The following is a 21,650-nucleotide window of genomic DNA, read 5'->3' on the forward strand; positions in this document are numbered from 1 at the left end:
GGTTGGCTGCCGCTCTTCCCCTGGACAAATGAAGAGAAGAGGTGCCACCAGCACCCACTCTTGGCTGCCACACTGCGTCTCACCTGGAATGCAGGGCTTCAGTTCCTCATCATGAGGGAGAGCGCACACCACCTCCAGCCACCAGGAAGCTCTCTGATGGCGTGGGAAGGCTCCCCTTCTCCCACCCTCTTGGCCCGGAAATCCTTACATTCTGAGACCTCATTCCACTTTTGGGGTCCCAAGTCAAGAAATCTTACAGTAGGTAAAATAATAGAATTTTTTAATAAATTTTTTTTCCCAAACAACTTCTTTTGATCTTCACCACGCAGGGGCCACAGTGGAGAGGAAAGTTCTCTCCAGGTGCCCTAAAAAGTGTCCAGGGTAGACTTAGGAGAAAAGTATTCCTCCAGTGTCAGGAGGTTGAGGGGACTAGGGTAAGCAGGGGTCAGGATCAGCCTGGCCCTGACTGAGGCATCCCCCAAAGGGTCCTGGGTGGGGCTCCCTGGGGGAGCTTCCAAAGGCTCTGCTGGTGGAAGATGCTCTGCAGACAAAAGCCCCTTGGGGTCCGCTGTGCGCCCTTAGGAGCGCGGGTCAGCGGCTGCCTGGGGAGCCCCACCCTAGCCATGGGATGGGGAAGAATTAATGGCCAGAGTTGGGGAGGGCAGGGCTGAGCCACCACACGCGCCCTCTTGGGGCTGCCATAAGTCAGGACAGCCCAGGAGGCAGGCAAGGAGAGGAGGCCTGGTCCCCGGGGAAGGAGAGGAGCTGGGAGGGGAAAGGGAACCAGCAAGGCCAGGGGCGGGGGCGGGACTGGGGCCGGAGCCGCAGCCCCGGGTGGACGGGAAGCGGGGATCGGACACTGGCCTCTTCAATCTCAGCACCGCAGTCAGAGGTGGTGGGGCACCAGGAGCAAGAGGCAAAGCAGAGGGCTGGGGAGCCCGGCCGAGAGCGCAGGGCCTCGGGAGTCCGGGGACGCCTGGCAGGCAGCGCCGGGGCACGTCTGCTCCCCACGCTGGTCCTCACCCCCGTAGCCACCCCAGTAGTCATCCTCGGTGGGCGCGTCCCCGCCCTGGCGCCCCTGCGAGTCTTCGGCGGGCAGATCTCGGTAGAGGGTGGAGGGGTCGGCGGGGGGCGCCCCGGCGTCTGCCACCCCGTACAGGTGGTTGGAGGAGCTGTTGCCGCGGGCGCGGCTGCCCGGCCGCGTGGGTGAGGCGGGAGGACACGCCTGGAAGTCGGCCTCGCGGAGCGCGCGCAGGTCTCGGCCCTGGCGCTCCGGGGGCGTGGCGCAGGTCACGTCGGAGCTGGACACGCGCGCGCGCTGGAACCAGGCCCAGAGCGGCCGCGCGCGGCAGTCGCACGCCCAGGGGTTGGCGTTGAGCCGCAGGAACTCGAGCGAGGGCAGGTCGGCGAGCGCCTCGCCGGGCAGCGAGGCCAGGCTGTTGTTGAACAGGTAGAGGATGGTGAGGCGGCTGAGGCCGCGGAAGGCCGCGCGGTGCACGCCCTGCAGCCGGTTCCCGTGCAGCAGCAGCCGGTCCAGGCTGCCCAGGCCGCGGAACACGTGTTCTGTGAGCAGCCGCAGGCGGTTCCCGTGGAGGAAGAGGTGGCTCAGGTTGGCCAGGTCCGCAAACAGGTCATCCTAGGTGGGGTGGGGTGGGACACGGAAGAATAGAGTGGGACCTAAGGCAGGGTGCGGACCCCGCTGGGGCCTGGGCCGAGGGAGGGAAGGGGGTGCACCGTGGCAGGAGAGAAAGGGTTGACCTTTTGATTCATTGCATCCTGGATTTGAGTTCTGCCTCCTCTAACCTATTTGCTGTGGAAAAAGTGGTATTGGTGAGGTCAGTGGTTTTTAAACTTTTCGGGTGTATTAGGATCCCCTGCGGATCTCTGAGTGGGCGGCAGGGTGGGGGGCAGAGTTTCTGATTCAGGAGGTTTGGGGTGCAGCTTGGGAATCCGCATGTCTACAGGCTCCCCAGGGAAGCCAATGCGGCCATGGCAGGACCACAGTTTGAGCTTCAGAACTTATGGTTTGGTGAAGTATGGAGACTGGGGAGCCAGCCTTTCTGATTTCAAATCTTGGATCTGTCATTAACTGATGCCACCTTGGGCAAATCACTCAGGATATCTGTGACTCAGTTTCCTCATCTGTATAATGTGGAGGTTAAATTAAGCAGCATGTATGAAGGTGCTTAGAACACCTTTCCTTGTGGCGTTCCATGAGCTAGCCATTTTTTTAATTTTTGTTTTTGTTTTTGTTTGTTAGCCATTATTCTTAAGTTGGCCAAGCCAGTCATCTCTCTGTGCCTGTTTCCTCATCTGTAAAATGGGGATGAGTGTACCTACTTCCTGGGTTTGTTCTGAGGATTCCAGAAGATGGTTCACATAAAGATCATATGAGGGCAGTGCTGGACACGTGCCCAGCACACGGATTCAGTCCAATGATGAAGCCCACAGACTCAGCACTTAGAGCCCTGGTTCAAAATCCAGCTTGCCTTTTCCCTAGCTGTGTTATTTTAGGCAAGTTTTAACCTCATGGAGTCTCAGTTTCCTCAGTATGTGTAACATTCCTTATTATGTATAACTCCCTCAGCAGGCTAAAGGAGGGCTGGATGATAAAATGCTGTTAAGGGTACAGTATCTGGCAGGTGCATAGTCAACCATCAATAACTGGTGGCTACTATGACAATAGAGGCTCAGTTAGAATTGGGTCCTGTCCCTTTTCTTTAAAAGAGGAGCTCCCTGGGGGAACCAAAATCCTGCTACTAGGCTGGGCATTGCGGTGAGGGGCATCAGCTCCACCCCCAGAGGCGGCAGGAGAGGAGAGGAAGGAAGCCGCATTGTATTACTACTCCCCTTAGAGGCGCTGTCCCACCTGCCTGGGGCTAGGGAGTCACCTAATCAGGCCACGTTAGTGTGGAAAGGACCTTGGAACTATGGTTCAGAATTAACGGGGGTGGAGGGGGGTGTGGCCCATGGTGGCAGTGGGGACTCCTGGACTCTGCATTATAACCACCTCACCAGGGTTAGTGAGCTGATGATCAGCTGACTTGGGAGCTAATGCCTTGGCACCCATCAGCCCATCTCACTTTTTTAGAGGAGAGCACCGGGGCTCAAAGAGATAAGGGCTTGCCAGCGAGGGGAGCAGGACTTCAGCTCCCTGACCTCACTGCCTTGAGGTCCTCGTTGTGCAGGGCATCACTGTGGTCAGCAGGTTCCAGGAGGTCCGGGTCTCAGAACAGGAGCATCCACTCTGCTCAGGCCAGCTCACCCCGGGGGGCCTGTTCCCTGACTGTGGCTCTCCCTCCCTCACTGCCTGGGGAGACACTCCCCTCCCCGTGCCTGCCACCCAGGAGCCTGGTCAGAGGCCTCAGGTTGGGGGAGGGCGTTGACTCCCAGCCCACACCCACAGCCTCCACCTTCCTGTGCTCCTGCCTGTTCTCGCCCCCTCCCATCTGGCTTCCGCCCTCTTCGCTACAGGAACTGAGCCTGCCAAGAGCCCTCCTCTTGGCCACATTGAGATCCGTCCCCCTCAACCTTCTCGGCTGCCTCTGACACCAGCGTTCTCCGCCCCCTGCTGCCACCACCCCAAATCCTGGCTCAGGCCTCCAGCTGGCTCCTTGCACCTCCCTGGCCTCAGACTGGCTCACCATGGCCTGGTGCTCTTTTTCTCTTCTAGGCCCATCCAGGGGGTAGGCTTGGAATCCCTGCCACTCAAACACCTAAATAGGGTTCCTCTTTTTATGGAGTGTCAGCAAGAGTAGGACACACCCAGAGATGTATGGTCAGAGGATCGATAAGGGGCCAGGGGTGGGGGGAGAGGGAGCAGGGGTAATTCACATTTTGGGGACCTCAGGAGGTCAGGAAGAGTAGACCAAAGCTTCAGAGATCCTAGGGAATTCAGGTACCTTTGACCCACAGCCCCAGGTTTTGGCACACAGAATTTCTTCATTCCAACCTCCTCTCCTCTCCTTTTGTTTCTCTGCAAAAAGTCCTGCCCCTCCCTTCTCTGAGCCTCCACCTTGGGGTCCATTGCCCCCTCCCGCTATCCAAGCTGTTGCCAAATCCCGTTGCCACTTCCTTGACTGTAGCTCTCAAATCCGGTCCTTCCTCTCTCCCCTGTTAAAACCATTCTCTGTGCATTAATAAGCTCTTGACTTTCACAGCCCTAGCTCTTCCTCCGCCCCTCCCTATCTCCCCTCCCTCTGGGCTGAGAGCCTCTGCTAAAGTCATCCTTTTCCATTTCGAAAACCACATTTCCCTCGCCTCCCCACTGGCCGGTTCACAGCTCCCTGCATCCATTTGGAATCTTAACGCGGCATCCCTGCCCGCTTCCCTGACAGCATCCTGTTCTTAACCTTGCCTCCCTCCAAACTCCCAGCTCTTGGCTCTGACGCTAATCAAATCAGCTGCTGGGCTGTGTGACCTTGGACAGCTCCAAGCACCTCTCTGTGCCTTGGTCTTTTCATCTGTGAAACAAGGGCCTTGGGATAGGTGATCTTTAAGATCCCATCCGCATCTGATTTTTATGAATTGGTGAGTTCTGGGATGTGCCTCATTCATTCAACAGAGCTGTACCGAGTGTCTACTCTGTGCCAGGCACCCCCGCTCACAGAGCTCATCAGTCTAGGATGGGTATCATCGTCATCATCGGCGTCAGCAATGTCAAGCAGGTAACTTACTGAGCTCTTACCGTGTGCCAAGCTCTGTGTTACACAGATCCTATATAGTAACTTAATCGTCACAACCCTATGAGGTGGATACTATTATTATCTCTGTTTCAGAGATTAGGAGAGGGAGCCTCAGAGAAGTGAAGTGACTCGCCTAGGGTCCAACAGCTAATATGCAGTAACGTGGCTCCCAACTCCAGAGACAACTGAACAACTGCACTGTGGAGTCAGACAGACCTGGGCCAATTCTAGGTCACATTCCTTACTAGCTGGGTGACCTCGGACTGTGCTTTTATTTTGCTGGGCTTCAGTTGGTATCCTCCCTGGTAAATGTTAATGGATAGCTACCATTCATTGGATACTCACTTCGTATGAGACACTGGGCTGAGCTCAGTAGTGTCTCCTTTAATCCTCACAACCCCTGCTCCCCAAGGTACAGGTTATTCCCATTTCACAGATGGGTCAATCGAGGCACAGAGTGGTTAAATAACTTGCACAAAACCATAGAGCAAATTGGAGGTGTGGCTGGGATTTAAACTGAGATCTGATCTGCTTGAGCGTAAAGACTGTTTTTAAACCATTCAGGCCAGCCGTGTACAGTGGCTCATGCCTGTAATCCCAGCAGTTTGGGAGGCCGAGGCGGGTGGATTGCTTGAGTTCAGGAGTTCAAGACCATCCTGGGCAACATGGTGAAACCCCGTCTCTATAAAATTACAAAAATTAGCTGGACATGGATGCACATATCTGTAGTCCCAGCTACTGGTGAGGCTAAGATGAGGGAATTGTTTGACCCCAGGAGGTGAGGCTGCAATGAGCCAAGATTGCGCCACTGTGCTCCAACTGGGTGACATAGTGAGACTCTATCTCAAAAACAAAAACAAAACAAAATAAACAAACAAAAACCATGCAGGCCATTGTAATGATTGAAAGAGAAAACAAATCTCGGCCAGGCACAGTGGCTCACACCTGTAATCCAGCACTTTGGGAGGCCTAGGCAGGCGGATCACCTGAGGTCAGGACTTCGAGACCAGTCGGGCCAACATAGTGAAACCCCATGTCTATTAAAAATACAAAAAATAGCCAGGCATGGTGGCACATGCCTGTAATCCCAGCTACTTGGGAGGCGGAGGCAGGAGAATCACTTGAACCTGGGAGGCAGAGGTTGCAGTGAGCCGAGATTGTGCCACTGCACTCCAGCCTGAGCAAGAGAGCAAGACTTCATCTCAAAATAATAATAATAATAATAATAATAATAATAATAATAATAATAAAAAAATAGAAAACAAGTATCTTTATCATCTGTCTACACTTGAGTAGGGAATATGCTCTGGCAGAACAGGGCCACTGTTTCTGTTCTCCCCTGAATCCCTAGCACCTGGAACATTGCCTGGCATGTGGTAGGTACTCAGTAAATATCTGTTGATGAATGAACTCACCTGGCACAGTGCCTGGCATACAGCAGACAGTCCCTGAGAACCTCCACCCAACCCCATCTCCGTGTCTACCTTCCGCAATCTGAAAAGCTGTGGTCCTCTGGTGGAGCTTCCTCCAAAGCTCCCCTTTAGGGCAGGCCTGGCTCCATCTTGGGTTACACCTGTACCCTGCAGATCTCACCCCAACCCACATATTTCCTCACCTTCCTGTGGCATCTCCCAGCCCAGCTCCACCAGGCAGTTCACAGGCAGAGGCTGTTTTTTCCATCTCCTCTATAAAAGGCCAGGTGTGAAGTTGCTTCCTTCCCATGATGCCTAGTACCATTCATGCCAGGGGCGTGGAGAACAAACACTTCCTATTTCAGAAGACCTCAGTGTCCACCTGAGGTCCCCTCTGCCCAAGCCTTTGCTGACCTCAGGTCCTGATTGCTGTTCTTGGCCCGAGAGTCAATGGAGGATGGGATCATAATAATAACATTTTTTCAGCACTGAACTATGTTTTTTTTTTTTCTTTCTTTTTGAGATGGAGTCTTGCTGTCACCTAGGCTAGAGTACAGTAGCATGATCTCAGTTCACTGGAACCTCTGCCTCCCAGGTTCAAGTGATTCTTCTGCCTTAGCCTCCCTAGTGGCTGGGATTATAGCCACCTGCCACCGCGCCTGGCTAATTTTTGTATTTTTAGTAAAGATGGGGTTTCACCATGTTGGCCAGGCTGGTCTTGAACTCCTGACCTCAAGTGATCCACCCACCTTGGCCTCCCAAAGTGCTGGGATTACAGGCATGAGCCACCATACCAGGCCTGAACTATGGGCTTTCTATACACTAACTCGTTTCCTATTTACAGCCATTCTTGGTGGAAGGTATTATTTTCATTATTCCCAGTTTGTAGATAAAGTAAGTGAGGTTCAGAGAGGGTTAGCAACCTGCCAAAAGTTAAATAAGTCAGAAAATAGCAGACCAGGGATTCAAGCTCAGGACCTCTGACTCCAAATTCCTCCTAAACAACTAATATATATTGATAAGGAGATTCTGAAAGCATTAAATGCATGATCAATTTGTAGTAGTATTTGATTTCAGTAGTAGCAGTAGTAATTGTTATTATAGTGCCCATATCTTGAGAGTATGGCCTTGTGCTAAATGCCTTACATTTTAATCCTTACAAAACTTCTTAAATAAGGATTATTATTGGCCGGGCGTGGTGGCTCACACCTGTAATCCCAGCACTTTGGGAGGCCGAGGCGAGTGGATCACCTGAGGTCAGGAGTTGGAGGCCAGCCTGGCCAACATGGTGAAACCCATCTCTACTAAAAATACAAAAATTAGCTAGGTGTAGTGACACACGCCTGTAATCTTAGTTACTCAGGAGGCTGAGGCAGGAACATCACTTGAACCTGGGAGGCAGAGGTTGCAGTGAGCCAAGATCGTACCACTGCACTCCAGTCGGGGCGATAGAGTGGCACTTCGTCTCAAAAAAAAAAAAAAAAAAAAGATTATTATTTAGTACTATCCTGATTGCCATTTTAGAGATGAGGAAATGGAGATTGGGAGAAGTTAAGTAATTTGTCTAAAGTTATATAGGAGCCAGGATTTGAACGTAGGTCTTGCTGAGTCCAAAGTGTGTGCTTTCAAACATGAGCCTGCTCATGGTACTCCAGAGTACTGTCCCCTTGTAGCCAGATCACGAGATTCAAGCACCAGCTCTTCCTGGCTATATGGCCTCAGGAACATTCGTTCCATGTCCCTAGTGCCCCTAACTGTCCCTATCACCAGGCTGTTGTGAGGCTGAATGTGATGGTGAGAAGACATGAGCCTCCAGTCACATCGACAATGGTTGAAAGATTTATGATTAGAGGTGACTATATCTCTATAGAGTCTTCAGGGCCCCCAGCCTCAGCTTCTCCATTGTTAACAAGGAGGCAAAAATAATCTCCCAACTGGACTATAGAAATGAGATGAGGTGGCTGAGTGCACTTCATAAACTGTGAGGTGCTAGGCAAATTTAGGAAGAGGACAAAAGGAGGGTGTTGTCTGGGACTCACTCATGACCTCAGTATAATCCTTGAAGTTGACCCACATCTTCAGGATGGAGTCCAAGTTGGGCCACTTCACCGAAACCAATGTTAAATAAGGCTCGTTTCTTTTTTTAAAATGGTATTTTAACAAGCATTTATATAGCACTTACCGTATGCCAAGCACTATTCTAAGTGCTTTACAAATTATTCATGCATTTAATGCTTTCAAAATCCCTAGGAGATGGGTACTCTTGCTACCCCCATTGTACAGATGAGAAAACTGAGGTCTGAGGAGGTTTAAAAAAAAAAAGCCACACGCTTGTAAATGGCAGAGTGGATACCTGTAAAGAGCTTGGCACAGGGACTGACCCTGTGTACCCACTAAGTGGTGGCGGCTACTGCTATTACTGTCACTATTTAGGCAACAATAGAATAACAGAAGACATATTTCTCCAATATACTGTGCATTTTACTTCTTCCCCTCCTCATGGGAATGGTATCTCTGCGAAGGCAGGGGGTTTGGTGTGTTCTGTTCAGTGCTGTATTCTTAGCACCTAGCTCGTAGTGGGCGCTCAGTATATTTGTTAGATTGTTATGGCTATTGTTATTATCATTAGCATCATCAGCACTGACCTGATTTTCCAACCAGCAGATTGGTAACTAGTTAGGCACTAGCCCTGGATGAGGCAGAGGCAGCACCTTCCAGGTTCCAGTAGGGAGAGGGCAGAATTTGGATATCCTCACCCCCTTCCAGCCAGAGGCTCTGTAGCCAAGGGAAGATTTTCTCAGGGTGGCTTGGAGGGTGTGTTATTGCTTCCTGGAGAAATGGAGCGGGAGGATTTGCGTGTCAAACAGTCAGCATAACAACAACAATAAACAATAATTAGATCAATAATAATAACAATAAATAACAATTACTGTTATTCCTTCCATTTTCAGAGCATCCATTCTCCAGCTGCATAACAGAGATTTACCCTTTTCTTTCTTCCCCTGCATTGAGATGACAGGTTTGGACAACGAGAATCTAGAAGGGGTGTGGGCTTCTCCCGTCCCATTACCCAGTGAATTGGAGAGAAGCGCAACTTTCTGTGGGATGCCGGTGGCTGTGGCTCTGCCTTCTCTCTCTACTTCCCTGTGATGTGGGCAGATTTGAGGGTGGGTGAGAAAAACAGCTGCAAAGGCCTTTGGGCAGTGGACCTTGGGGGAAGGCAGAGTACCCTGAAGGCAAACACGTGAGATCAGAGAAAGAGACAGATACACACACGCAGACAGACATGGGGGTGTATGCAGAGTGGGTGTGTGAAGGGAGACAGACAGAAGAGGCAGAAGACAGATGGGGGAGGCAAGTTAGTGAGAGAGGCAGTGATGGATGGAAAGGGATAGACAGACAGACAGGCAGAGGCAGAGAGGTGAAGGTTGTGGAGTTAGAGGGAGAGGGAGAGAGAGAGAGAGAGGAGCAGCAAGGGACCTAAACAGGTAGAGAGATAGAAGGGACAAAGTAAAGCCCCTGGAGAATGTGAAAGAGACAGAAACTTAGAAAACAGACGAGACAGAGAGAAATGGAGATGCTGAGGCAGGAAGGGTGGCCTGGGGAGAGAGGAGGGATGCACACCAGGGTCGGAGAGCAGAGGGGCCCACAGAGAGAGGAGAGCAGAAAGGGGCTGAGGGTGGGCGCAGGGCAGGCTCACCTGTAGGTGGAGCAGGCTGTTCTCCTGGAGGTAGAGGTACTGCAAGCTGACCAGGCCGCGGAAGATGGTGCCGGGCAGGCTGCTGAGCTGGCAGCGGTACAGATGCAGCGACTGCAGCCGCTCCAGGCCCTGGAAGGTGTCGGGCTCCAGCGAGCGCAGGTGCCGGTTGTCACCGAGGTCCAGCTCCTCCAGGGCTTGCAGGTGGCGGAAAGTGCCCGGGTAGATGGTGGAGAGGTTGTTGGAGAAGAGCCACAGGGTGAGCAGGCTAGGCCCGAAGGTGCCTGGCCGCAGCGTGCGGATTAGGTTGTTCTGCAGGAAGAGTCGCTGAGTGCTGGGTGGCAGGGACAGCGGCACAGAGGAGAAGTTGTTGGCCTGGCAGCTCACAGTGGGTGGGGATGAGTAGCAGGTACAGAGCATGGGGCAGCTGGGGGCCGCTGGGGGCAGGGCCAGGAGCATCAGCAGGAGGCAGGCCGAGGCGGGAGCTGTGGGGAGGGGAAGCAAAACTTACAAGGTGGGCTTCCAGGGCAGGAGTGCCAGCCCACCCACTTGGTAAAGGCCTAGATCCGGCTGAATATGGTGGCTCACACCTGTAGTCCCAGCACTTTGGGAGGCTAAGGCAGGAGGATTGCTTGAGGCCAGGAGTTTGAGACTATCCTGGGCAACATAGGGAGACCTCTGTCTTTACAAAAAAAAAAAAAAAAAAAAATTTGCCAGGCACGGTGGCATGTGCCTGTAGTCCCAACTACTTAGGAGGCTGAGGCAGGAGGATCACTTGAGCCCAGGAGTTTGAGGCTGTAGTGAGCAATGATCACACCCTTGTACTCCAGCCTGGGTGACACAACAAGACCCTGTTTCGGGGGAAATAATTAAAAAATAAAAATAAAGGCCTAGAGCCCTGGCGCTCCCATGTCTGGGGGCTCAAGGGACAACGTTGCAGCCTCAAGTGGCCTGGCCATTTCCACTTTCTGAGGCTTCTGGTACATTAAGAAATAATGCCGAAAGGCCATTGTAGAAAGCACTGTGAATTGTTTGAAGAATGATCATCTTTTCGTTCCTGTGTTGCATGTTTGACCTTGTCTAGAGATTAATGTCAAAAGACTAACGTCAGGGTTTCTCTGCCTCAGTATTGACAGTTGGGCCGGATAGTTCCTTGTTGTGGAGGCAGCCCTATATAAGGCACTTAGCAGCATCTCTGTCTTCTACCCACTAGATGCCAGCAGCACCCTGCCTCCAGTTGTGACAACCAAAATGTCTCCAGACATTGCCAAATGTCCCCTGTGGGGCAAAGTCACTCTACTGGAGAATGACTGGAAGTAACTTGGGACCCTTTGGAGATCTGAGGCCCGTGTGAAATGGACTCACCCTGGGGTCTGGGCTTGCCAGCCCACTGGTGCCTAGTGCCCTACTTTCCTGTACTTTTCACCCTTGCAGAGTCAGAGCCTCTCTGTGCTGGGAGGGGCCTTAAGGGTCAGGGTCCCTAAGTGAGGCCACCAGCCAGTCCTAGGCACGATGCAGAATTCCTGGGGGGACAGCCTGGGAATCTGCATTTTACACCCCAGGCTCTCCTCATTCGCAGTTACTTAAACACTTTTTTCTTTTTTTCTTTTGGAGACAGGGTCTTGCTCCATTGCCTAAGCTGGAGTGCAGTGGTACGGTTACAGCTTACTGTAATCAACCACTTGGGCTCAAGCGATCCTCCTGCCTCAGCTTCCTGAGTCGTGGGGACCACAGGCCCATGCCACTGCACCCAGCTAATTTTTTAAAAATTTTGGCCGGGCGCGGTGGCTCACGCCTATAATCCCAGCACTTTGGGAGGCCGAGGTGGGTGGATCACGAGGTCAGGACATCGAGACCATCCTGGCTAACACGGTGAAACCCTGTCTCTACTAAAAATACAAAAAAAAAAAAAAAAAAAAGCCAGCATGGTGGCAGACGCCTGTAGTCTCAGCTACTTGGGAGGCTAAGGCAGGAAAATGGTGTGAACCTGGGAGGCGGAGCTTGCAGTGAGTTGAGATTGCACCACTGTACTCTAGCCTGGGCGACAGAGTGAGACTCCATAAAAAAAAAAAAAAAAAAAAAAATTTGTAGGCATGGGGTCTTGCTATGTTGCTCAGGCTGGTCTCAAACTCCTGGCCTCAAACAATCCTCCCACCTTGGCCTCCCAAAGTGTTGGGATTTCAGGCATGAGCTACCGCATCTAGCCAAAAAAAAAATTTTTTTTTTTCCCAAAGTAACTTTTGAAGGTTGAATATGATCCATCCTTCTTACGATACTGATGGAAAAGCAGGCCCAGAGAGCCTGGGGACTAGAAAGTGGAGTGCAGGTGCCTGTACTCATACTTTAATAGGGGTGCAGGGACTCCCATCATCCCTGGCCTTTACCTTCCTGCCGTCACTATAGCTGATAAAGTTCTAGGCTGGAACTCGCTTGACCTCTACACTTTCTCATGATTTCCAGGTGACTCCTGGGATTTTCTTCTGGCAGTTTTGCCTGGGGAGAAAGGGAGCCTGCACCCCCAAAGCCAGGCAGTCATTCCCTGGGCACACGGTGACTGAACACCTTCTGCTTCAAGCAACATCCTAGGCTTTTGAAGGCAGAGGGGAGGAAGAGCTGTTTCTGCACCCTGAGATCCTGGGGCTCCTTGGGGTCCAGAGACCCTGGGAGAGACTGAGGGGCTGGTGATTTTGAGTGTGGGATCTCCAAGGCTGCAAACTGCACATGCTTAGTGGTTGTTTTGTATGTGATGTGTCACGCTCCTGAGGTTGCCGTGTGTGTGAATGTGTGTATGTGTCTGTGATTTTGGGTAGTGGTGTGAGCCAGGTGCTCACCAAATGCAGTGCTGCTGAGCCAGGTGTGCACGTATGGGACTGACAGGCCCCGAGTGTGGTGCTGGCATCCCAGCTGTCCTGGTGTTCCTCCTCCAGAGTGGGGAGCACACAGGTGCGGGGTGGAAGATCCACACTCCCAGTGTGCTGCTCCCCGCTTTTGGGCCCCACCGTGAGTGTCCCCGGCCCCTCCCGGCGCTGCGTCGGTGCTGCGTCGGTGCGTGCTGGCTGTCCTCCGCGTGTGTGTGAGCGCCGGGCCCCGTGCGTGTGTAGGCTGGGTGTGATGTAATACTCAGTGACACAGCGGCTGCTGTTCCATTCGTTCACACCACCTCCGCGTTTCTCGGCCCTTCTCACCCCTCCCCCGTGCGGCGTTTCACGATTACTTTCTCCTCCTGAGTTTCTCAGACCCACGTGGGGTGGAGGAGCAGTGTCTCTCACCCCTCATCTGAACCAGGCAGAGGTGGAGTGTGGAAGCACAGTGGGGATGCTGAGTGGGTTTCATGAGGGTTGAGGTTTGGGGCTTAGAACTGGAGATTTCAAAGCCGGAAAGGTCCCCTCGATTCCTCTGGTTCAAGCATCTGTTCTACTGAGGTGATGATTGGAGCTCAGAGAGAGCAAACGACTTACCCAAGGTCACACAGCAAAGTGTTGGCAGGGAAAAGGCTAGAAAAGTCTCTCGATGCCCAGCCAGGGCACTTCCCTTCCTGTCAGAGTCACCCTCTGATCTCTATCTCACTAAGGACTTGACACCAAAAGAAGCCAAATCCTTCTCTGATCCCTTAATCCTACCCCTTATCCACAAGCTCACCAGAGTGTGAGCCCTGATGGCCGCCAGCCCCTGGAGGATTACAGAGTTCTTCCCCAGCCTCTGCACTGACCGCTGCCCCAGGAGGGACAGAGGGAAGGATGTGCAATCTCAGAGGGTCCCAGAGGCATGGCCCATTCCCCTGGCACCAGGGCTCCTTCCGGCTTGAGGGTAAACTCTGCAGGAGCTGGCAAGGGTGCCTACTCCTCTTTCTTTCCCTAGACTCTCCTGCTCCCCACCTGCCCGCATTAGACTGCTTCTCTTCTCTTTCCCCAGGCTCCTTCCTTCCGTCTTGTTCCCATGTCTCCCTCAGCCAGGGCACCTCCCCCAGCCCATGACAGTGGTCCCTGCAGGCCCTCTGAAGAGCGACCCCGTGCTGGGCGCCCCTCCATAACAGCTGCTGCATAACAGTGACTCTGTTGCCATTTCTGGCCCTTGCCACTGCCGTGCAAAGCAGCTGTAACCCAAGGAGCTCATCCATAATTCACGCTGCGGCTCTCACTGGAGGCAAGGAGGAGGGGAGAGTGGGGGGCTCTGGGCTTCACTGCCCCCAGGCCTGCTGGGGCTGGAGTGAGCACTCCAGGGCAGAGGTGGCGGGACTGGGGGGTTGGAGGACCAGAGAGCTGTGCCTTTCCCTCCCTCTCCCGCCCTCGGTCCCTGCCCTGCCCAGTGTGTGCCCTTTTCTTTCTTGCCATGTCCCTTCCCCACCCCCTGTTCTCACACCTCCTCACCACCACTCCTTCCCTCCAGGCCCAGGCCTCCTCTCTCTCCCGAGGACCACAGCTCTGCTCCTGGCCTTCATTTTGTGAATTCCCGGTGGAGACTGGGGCAAGATGCACAGAGTGTCAAGAGCTGGAAAGGGGGATACCTCGGTGGCCACCTAGAGCCGACCCCTCATGTCACAGGTAACACCGCTGAGAGCTGGGGAGGGGCAGTGTCAGTTTCTGAGCACCCCAGGCCTCCTGACCAGATCTCTACAGCTTGCCCTCATTGTCTTTCTCAGAAGCCTTCATTTCATCCCTCCACTACTTCATGGACAGAGGAAAGCCCTTTGTAGCAGCCTCCCCCACCCTCTCTGCTCGCCCCTCCTCTAAAGTCAGCAGGGGATGGCTAGAGCTGCAGGGGAGAGTACAGCAGGGTAGGAGGAAACCAGGAAGCACCTATTTTGTCCCAGGCACTGCATTTGTACATGTTAACTTCTTTATACATTAAACACCACACACATAACCCCCTAGAGGTCAGTATTGTGGTCCTCAATTTGCAGATGAAGGAAGGGAGCCCCAGAAACATGACACAGTGGCCTCAGGTCATGCGGCTAGTACAAGGTGGAACCCAGATTGGAAAAGAGGGGCATCAAGCCCATGTCAGAGAGACTCTCTGACCTTTCTTTAAGAGGTCATCACATCCTCCGCAGAAACCACACCTGAATGTGTGAGACACTGCCGTTGAGGTAAAGACAGGAGAAAAACTGCACACAGGTGCCTAGGGCTGGGCCAGCCACAATGCTGAGTCTTTGTGACCATTTCAGGGTCAAGGCAAGAAAGGGACTCCAGCTCTCTCTGCAAATTTCATCTCCCAGGCTTCCAGTTGCAGTTGCTCTACAGTAGTAATTACATTTGGGAGTCAAGAAGAGATGACCCCTGTCCAGAAGATATGGCCAGAACTGACCAGGGGAGGGAGCCAAGAGAGGCTAGAACATGGTATTGATCCCGGAAGGCTGAAGTATCCAGAGCCAAAAGTATCCGTTCACTGAGGGACCACTGTCCAGGACTCTGGCTATTAAACCTTGGAGTACCAAGGCTCAGAAACAAAGTTCTCAGCCCACAGGCCACTCTTTGGGCTGGAGGCCCCTGTAGAAGAAGGAACTTGAGAAGGAGAAAACTAGACCCAAGGTAGGGGGCAGGATCCAGGCTACCCACCCACAGGGCAGAGTCTCTGGTGGAGAGTGGGATGCTCCCTGGAAAGGCAGCGGAGGCCTCTTGCTCTGAAAGGAGGGGTACAGGGTCCCAGACGAGAAGCAAGGGCTCCACACCCCACAGGCTGCTTCAGGGAGGGGCCAGGGCCTGCGGGCAGATGCTGAGGGGGCAGGGGCTGAGGAGGTGGGAGCTGAGGAGTGGGATGGAGGTGGTGGTGATACCAGTGACGCAGGGGCCTGGGGAGGCACTGACGCGGGTGACGGAGGTTTAGAGCTGCTGCAAACAGCTTCTCACTCTGCCAGAATGTAACACCCCAAAATAAGCAGCCACCGTGGTGGTGGCGGTGGCTGCAGAATCCAACGTCCGGGCCGGATAAATAAATGGCAGCACAGGAGCCAGCCTGGTTGCCCACCCTCAGAGGCTGCCACTCCCCTTCCAAAGTCTTCACCCTCTGTCCCTCACAGCCCCCCCCAAGGCTCTGAGCTCAGAGCACCCCCCATCTGGCCCACCAGCCACTCCCTGAGAGAAGCAATGTGGCAGGCAGGCGCTTTGGGAATGGAGGGCTTCCCACGTGGAAGTGGTTACCAGAAGCCTCTTTGTCTCATCCCTGGGCAGCACCCCCCAGCCCCCAGTCCCTCTCTCCCAGCCTTTCTCTTCCTCCTCCTTGTCCCTCCTCTCCAGCCCTTCTCCCACCCATGGTTCCCGGTCCCCAACCCTCTTCCCCGGTTCCTGATGCCCCTTCTCTAGCCACCATCCCCATCCTTCTCTGGTTTCTGATCTTTCCATTCTCCTTTTCCATTCCGGTCCCCAGGGTCCCAGTCCTAATTCTCTTTCCTGCTACCTCCATTCCGGATTCTGGGTCCCCATCCCTAGTCTTCTTCCCACCCCTCGCCTGATCTGGTCTTTCCTCTCCTTCCCTCTTCCTTGGTCTTCACCTGGGTCCCACTTCCCTCCACGCTTTTCCCGTCTAACCTTTATTCCTTCTCCCCCTCCCCCGCTCCATCTCCCTCCTCCTTTCAGCTTCCCTCACCACTTTCTCCATCTTTGACTTCCCCTTCCTATCACTCTCCCCCTGACCCCTCCCCACCCCACCCCCAATCTCTGGCCCACACCCTTATCTGTCACTCAATCAGTAGAACTATCCTCTTTCTAGCGCCCTCCATCTGTCCTACCAAAGAGGGCCACTTGGATTTCCCTCTGCGCCTCCTACCTCCCCAGACAGCCCCCTACCCACACCTCCTGTCTTCCCAGGTGGCCAGAAAGTGCTGAGGCACCGGGCAGGAGGAGTTGCTGAGTCGGCGCTTCCCCAGCCGGCCCGAGTCCTCGGCGTCCCCCGGAGCAGGTGGAGCCGGGACAGTGGAACCTGAGCTTCCCTCCCCGCTCCGGGCCGGGTCCACCTGCCCCCAGCGTCCCACCTCGGTCACGAGCTCCTCGCACGCGCCCGCAGGCTCCTAGCCAAGTGCCCTCCTGCTGAGAGCAGCCCTGGTGGCGGGGGCGCGGCCCCAGCGCTGAGCTTTTCCCCTTCCCCAGGTTACCCCACATCCCCAACTGCCCCACCCTAGATCCCTGAAAGAAGGGACGCCCTGCTTCTCTCCCCAGGATGCCCTCCGCTCTCCCGCCGCCGGGGTTCTTACCTTGCAGCAGGCGCCTGAGCCCGGGCAGCATCTTGTCTCGACGCTCGGGGGAGGGGGCGGCGGGGGGAGGGCGCTCCCACTCGCTCCCTGAGCCCGCCGGATGCACGGCGGGGACCCCGCGGGGCTCCGGGAGGGCCCGGGAGTCCCCGGGCTGCGTGGCCGGGCCGCTGCGCTCTACCCTGCGCCCCCCGGGCTGCGGGCCTCGGGAGGAGCCATCGGCCCCGACGGGACGGGGCGGGGCGCGACGGGGCGGGGAGGGCTGGGGCTGGCCGTCAACGCCCAGCGCCCGCGCCCCGCTAGCTGCACTGTCAGCTCGAGAGTCCGTCAGTCCGTCGGTCCGTGCGCCCAGGCTGCTAGCCGAGGGAGAGTGGGGACAGCGAGGAAGCTCTTCCCAACCACCCCCACTCCTTCCCGCACTCGCTGGCTCCTCCCTCGCTTGCTGACTTGCCGACTTAACCCTTTCTTGACCACTAGGAGGCGGGAGCGGCTTTCTAACCCCCCTCCACCCCACCCCCCTCCCCCCGCTCAAGGGACCCGAAGGACTGTGTTCGATCGTCCTCGCGGCGCCACGCTTCTAGAGAAATCCCTTCTTGGGGGAATGCGGTAGTTTAGGGGAACCCCGTGGACTTGTCCTGTTCCCCCCTCCCAACTTTCCAGGAGAAGATGAGCTTCTGGGTCACCCCCTCCCCCGCCCCCAGCCGCGTCCCTCGCGCCAGTGCCCCGGCCTCCAGCGTTTCTGTCCCCTGGGACAGCTCCAAGATTCCACTTTTCCTTCCATTCCCAGACCTCAAGCCCAGTGTGCGATTATAAGAATAGCATATGCAAGAGTTTGTGCGTGCAAGATCGAGTGCATATGAGCGTGCACGTGCGCGCAAGGATGCTTGTGCAGGTGTGACTCAGGATGCTTGCACGTTACCCTTTGTACGGGCTTGGGGAAGCGGGGGGCACGTGAGTGTGCACACGGGTGAACGGCTGCGAGTCCGCCAGCGTGCATGTCTAGGCTGGTGGGAAACGTGAGGCTGTGAGAGGTTTTGCGCTTGCGATCTTGGGGATTGGTGGAGAAGAAATATGTGCCCGGTGTGTGTATGCCCCTTAGCGCATTTACGAGCGGGTGCGAGTTGGGCACGTGTGCGAGTGTGTGCGTTTTTTTGTGTATGTGTGATGCGTCCGGGAGGGGAGATCTTATCCCCCGCGGGGGTGCAGGAGAGGACCCAAAGCTGGGGAGAAGACTGTTGGTTTCGTGCGAACTTCCTCTACCCCCTTTTAAAGAGGGGCGGATTATGGTCTCACTGGAGCCCCTCTGGCCCTTCATGGCGGTATCAGCCGACCCATCACCTATGCACTTCCCTACAAAGGCTCCCAGGTCTTGACTCGGTCCAGCTCGTCCGCGGAGCCGCCCCGGCGTGGGATACGCTCGGGGCCCTCGGGGGAGCCGCTTCGGGTACGGTGGCCAGGCAGCGCCGGCGGGGTTGGGGCTGCTGGAGCCGCGGGTGCGGCCGTGCCGGACCCCTGAGCCCCCTGCGCTGCCGTTCCCGCCAGCACAGAAGCCCCTCGCCCCGCCGCCCGCGCCGCGGCTCCTCCTTTCCTATCCGTGCCAGCGTCCAACGCAGTGCCTGGCATACAGTCGGCGCTTGATAAATGTTGGTCTTATTCTTCCCATTCATTCTCTGCTCCTTCCACGGTTTCTCGTTCTTCTTGCGTTTTCATTCGATTTCTCTGGTTTTCTCCCCCGACTCTTATTCCTATTTCGTGGTCTCCGTCTCTGTTCCCTCCCTGCCTCTCTCTCTCGGGCCTTTCCTCTCTCTACTCGTCAGTTTCCCTGCCCGGTCTTCTTTCTCACTGTCTCTCCGTGTCTTCGTCTCTCTCCTCCTCCCCCTCGGGGCTCCCTGCATCTCTGTCTCTCGTCTCTGTGTGTCTCGGTGTCTCTGCCTCCCTATCTCTCTCCCTCTCCCCCAGTTTCATTCGCAAGTTCCCGGCCCGCGGGCACCTCGGCTCTCGGGCGCCCCCTGCTGGTCCCATTTTTGGACCTTCGGGGCTCCCAGCTCCTCTCTGTGCCCCTAAATTTCCTCTCCCGCCCCTCTCGTTTTCAGATCAGGTAGAAACAGAAGGGAACATCTCTGGGGTTCCCGTCTCCCCTCACCCCGGGCTCCCCCTATCTCCGGGAGGCAGGACCCACCCCGACTAGGGCCCGCGCCTGGGGGGAGGGCCTGGAGGCGGCGGCGGGGAGGGAGTGTTGGGGGTAGCAGGGTGGGGTTTGGCGTCCTTCCCCGGAATGAGCCGCGGCACAATCTGTCGCTGGGTTTGTTTGCCGAGCTGCCTCCGGAGCGCAGTGGGGCTGGCTCCCGGGGAGCGAAATATCACAAGATGCGGAGACAGACGCTGAGGGGCGGGTGGGCGGCGGGCTGACTCAGGTGTGCTGTCATCGGTTCCCGGGGCCCGCGCTCTTCGGAGAGGGGTGGGAGGCGACCCCGGGCCCCCAGCGCAGGCGGAACCCCGAAGCTGGGAGGGGAGTTCCCCCTCCCGGGACGAGCTGCGAGGAAAGGGAAGCCCCGTCCAGGAATCCCTGGCTCCAGGCAGTCGCAGCCCCTCTGCTCATCACCGCCCCTTATACAGGTGTCACGGTTTCCCATAATTATCTGCTGACTCATCCCCTCCACACCCAACTAGACTACCAGCTTTTTGCGGGCAGGGAACTCGTGTCATCCATTGTTGTGTTTCCAGCAGGTGCCCACTGAAGACTTTTGGATGGTTGGCTGGTCTCGTTTTACAGTAGGTGCCACAAAGCATTTGGTCTTCTCTGTAGAGAACTCTGACCCCTCTTTCCTCCCGCCATCCACATTTGCTGTCCTCGCTCCACCCAGCTCCAGTTAGGGTTGGGGGGAGGGGGGAGAATTGGAAACCTGAGTCTGGAGATCAGAGTTCTCCAGGTGACCCTAGACAATGTACTCCCCTTCCTTGTGCCTCAGTTTCCTCATCTGTACGGCGAGGCTACCCGGTCATCGCGAGGCTGCATTAAGTCTCCAGGCACTCCACGTATGAGAAAGTGCTTGGTAAAATGAGCTCTGTGTGTGTGGAGGGGTGGTAGGTAGGTGATGTCGTTACTATTTTGGCAGTAATTCTTTGGTGGCGATTGTTGTCCCAGTAGAATCAGACACACCATGCCTGAACATGAGTTGGGCTTCTGCAGTTAGACGTTTTGAGATCCAAGGAGTAAGCTGATGGCAAGGTGTAATCGAGGACTCAGCCTCTGGCTGGACTCTGGGCTGGAGGCTTGGCCGGGCTTTGGGGTGCTGGGTCTTCAGGCTTCGGCCGCAGTGCTGGCCCGCCCTCTGGTGGCTCTAGGTGGATCTGCAGCCCCACGGGAAGCCAAGATCTCTGGAGATGGGCTCAGCGACGGATTTTCCCTAGAAAGGAGGAGGACAGCCGGGCGCGGTGGCTCAAGCCTGTAATCCCAGCACTTTGGGAGGCCGAGGCGGGCGGATCACAAAGTCAGGAGATCGAGACCACAGTGAAACCCCGTCTCTACTAAAAATACAAAAAATTAGCCGGGCGCGGTGGCGGGCGCCTATAGTCCCAGCTACTCAGGAGGCTGAGGCAGGAGAATGGCGGGAACCCGGGAGGCGGAGCTTGCAGTGAGCCGAGATCGCGCCACTGCACTCCAGCCTGGGCAACAGCGTGAGACTCCGTCTCAAAAAAAAAAAAAAAAAAAAAAAAAAAAAAAAAAAAGAAAGGAGGAGGACACCCCCCGCCCCGCCCACCCCATTGTCTGGAGAACAGCGGGCTTTGGAAAGGAGACCAGGTAGAAGGAGGAGTATATTGGCACAGACTGGATGAGTCTGGACTTCCGAGTTCCCACTTACTAACAGCGCAGCTACTGTCAATGTGCCACCCAAGATCCCACTTCCCTCTGGGCATACCCGCTCAGTGAGTCCACAGAACCTCCCTGGCTCTTCCCTTCACCGCTTTGGCACCTTCACTGTGTAGAACGCTTGGCGGTTAGTGTGCGAGGTGCGGTGGCTCAGTGGTCGAGAGCACAGGCTTTGATGGGTTTGTGCCCTGGCTCTGCGGCTCTCTAGCTAGAGCGGGGACCTTGGGCAAGTCGCTTCCTTTTTCAAACCCCAGTTTTCCCATTCAGAAGATGGGAGGGGCCGGGCATGGTGGGTCGTCTTGGTAATCCCAGCAATTTGGGAGGCTGAGGCGGGAGGACTGCTTAAGACTAGGAGTTCAAGACTAGCCCTGTCAACTTAGCGAGACCCCTGCCTCAAAATTAACCAGTCAATCAATAAAAGAAATTGGGGGGTGTTGACGCTAGTTCCGAGCTCAAGTTTGAGACCATCCCTGGTGACTTAGCAGGACCTTGTCTCAAAATAAATAAATGAATAGATAGATAGATAAATAAATAAATAAGGTGGGAGGAAGGAGGGCCATACTGCTTCCCAGCTCATAGGGTTGTTTGAGGAGTAAAAGAAACAAAGCATGAAAGAACATAACAGAGTAGCTGACCCTGTGTTTGATAAATGCTGATAATATTATTTTTACTTTTAGCCTAATGACAATCTGGAGAAATAGGCATTGCAGTCTAGAGGCAGAAAGAAAAATGATGACCTGCAGTCATTTCTTTTTTTGAGATAGTGTGTCACTCTGTCTTACTCTGTCACCCAGGCTGGGGT

At 55.0% G+C, this 21,650-nt stretch overlaps 1 protein-coding gene across 1 annotated transcript; it reads right to left on the minus strand.

Annotated features, from left to right (window-relative positions):
* Nucleotides 1–263: 263 nt before the first annotated feature.
* On the minus strand, nucleotides 264–17,349 carry RTN4RL2 (reticulon 4 receptor like 2). Its single transcript, XM_015434707.3, has 3 exons — nucleotides 16,981–17,349; nucleotides 9,798–10,279; nucleotides 264–1,636 (listed from the first exon to the last, which is right to left on the minus strand). The coding sequence occupies exons 1-3, from the start codon at nucleotides 17,009–17,011 to the stop codon at nucleotides 887–889; spliced, it is 1,263 nt and encodes a 420-aa protein (XP_015290193.1). The 5' UTR covers nucleotides 17,012–17,349; the 3' UTR covers nucleotides 264–886.
* Nucleotides 17,350–21,650: the final 4,301 nt, after the last annotated feature.

This window comes from Macaca fascicularis, chromosome 14, assembly GCF_037993035.2.
Source record: "Macaca fascicularis isolate 582-1 chromosome 14, T2T-MFA8v1.1".
Classification (NCBI taxonomy): domain Eukaryota; kingdom Metazoa; phylum Chordata; class Mammalia; order Primates; family Cercopithecidae; genus Macaca; species Macaca fascicularis.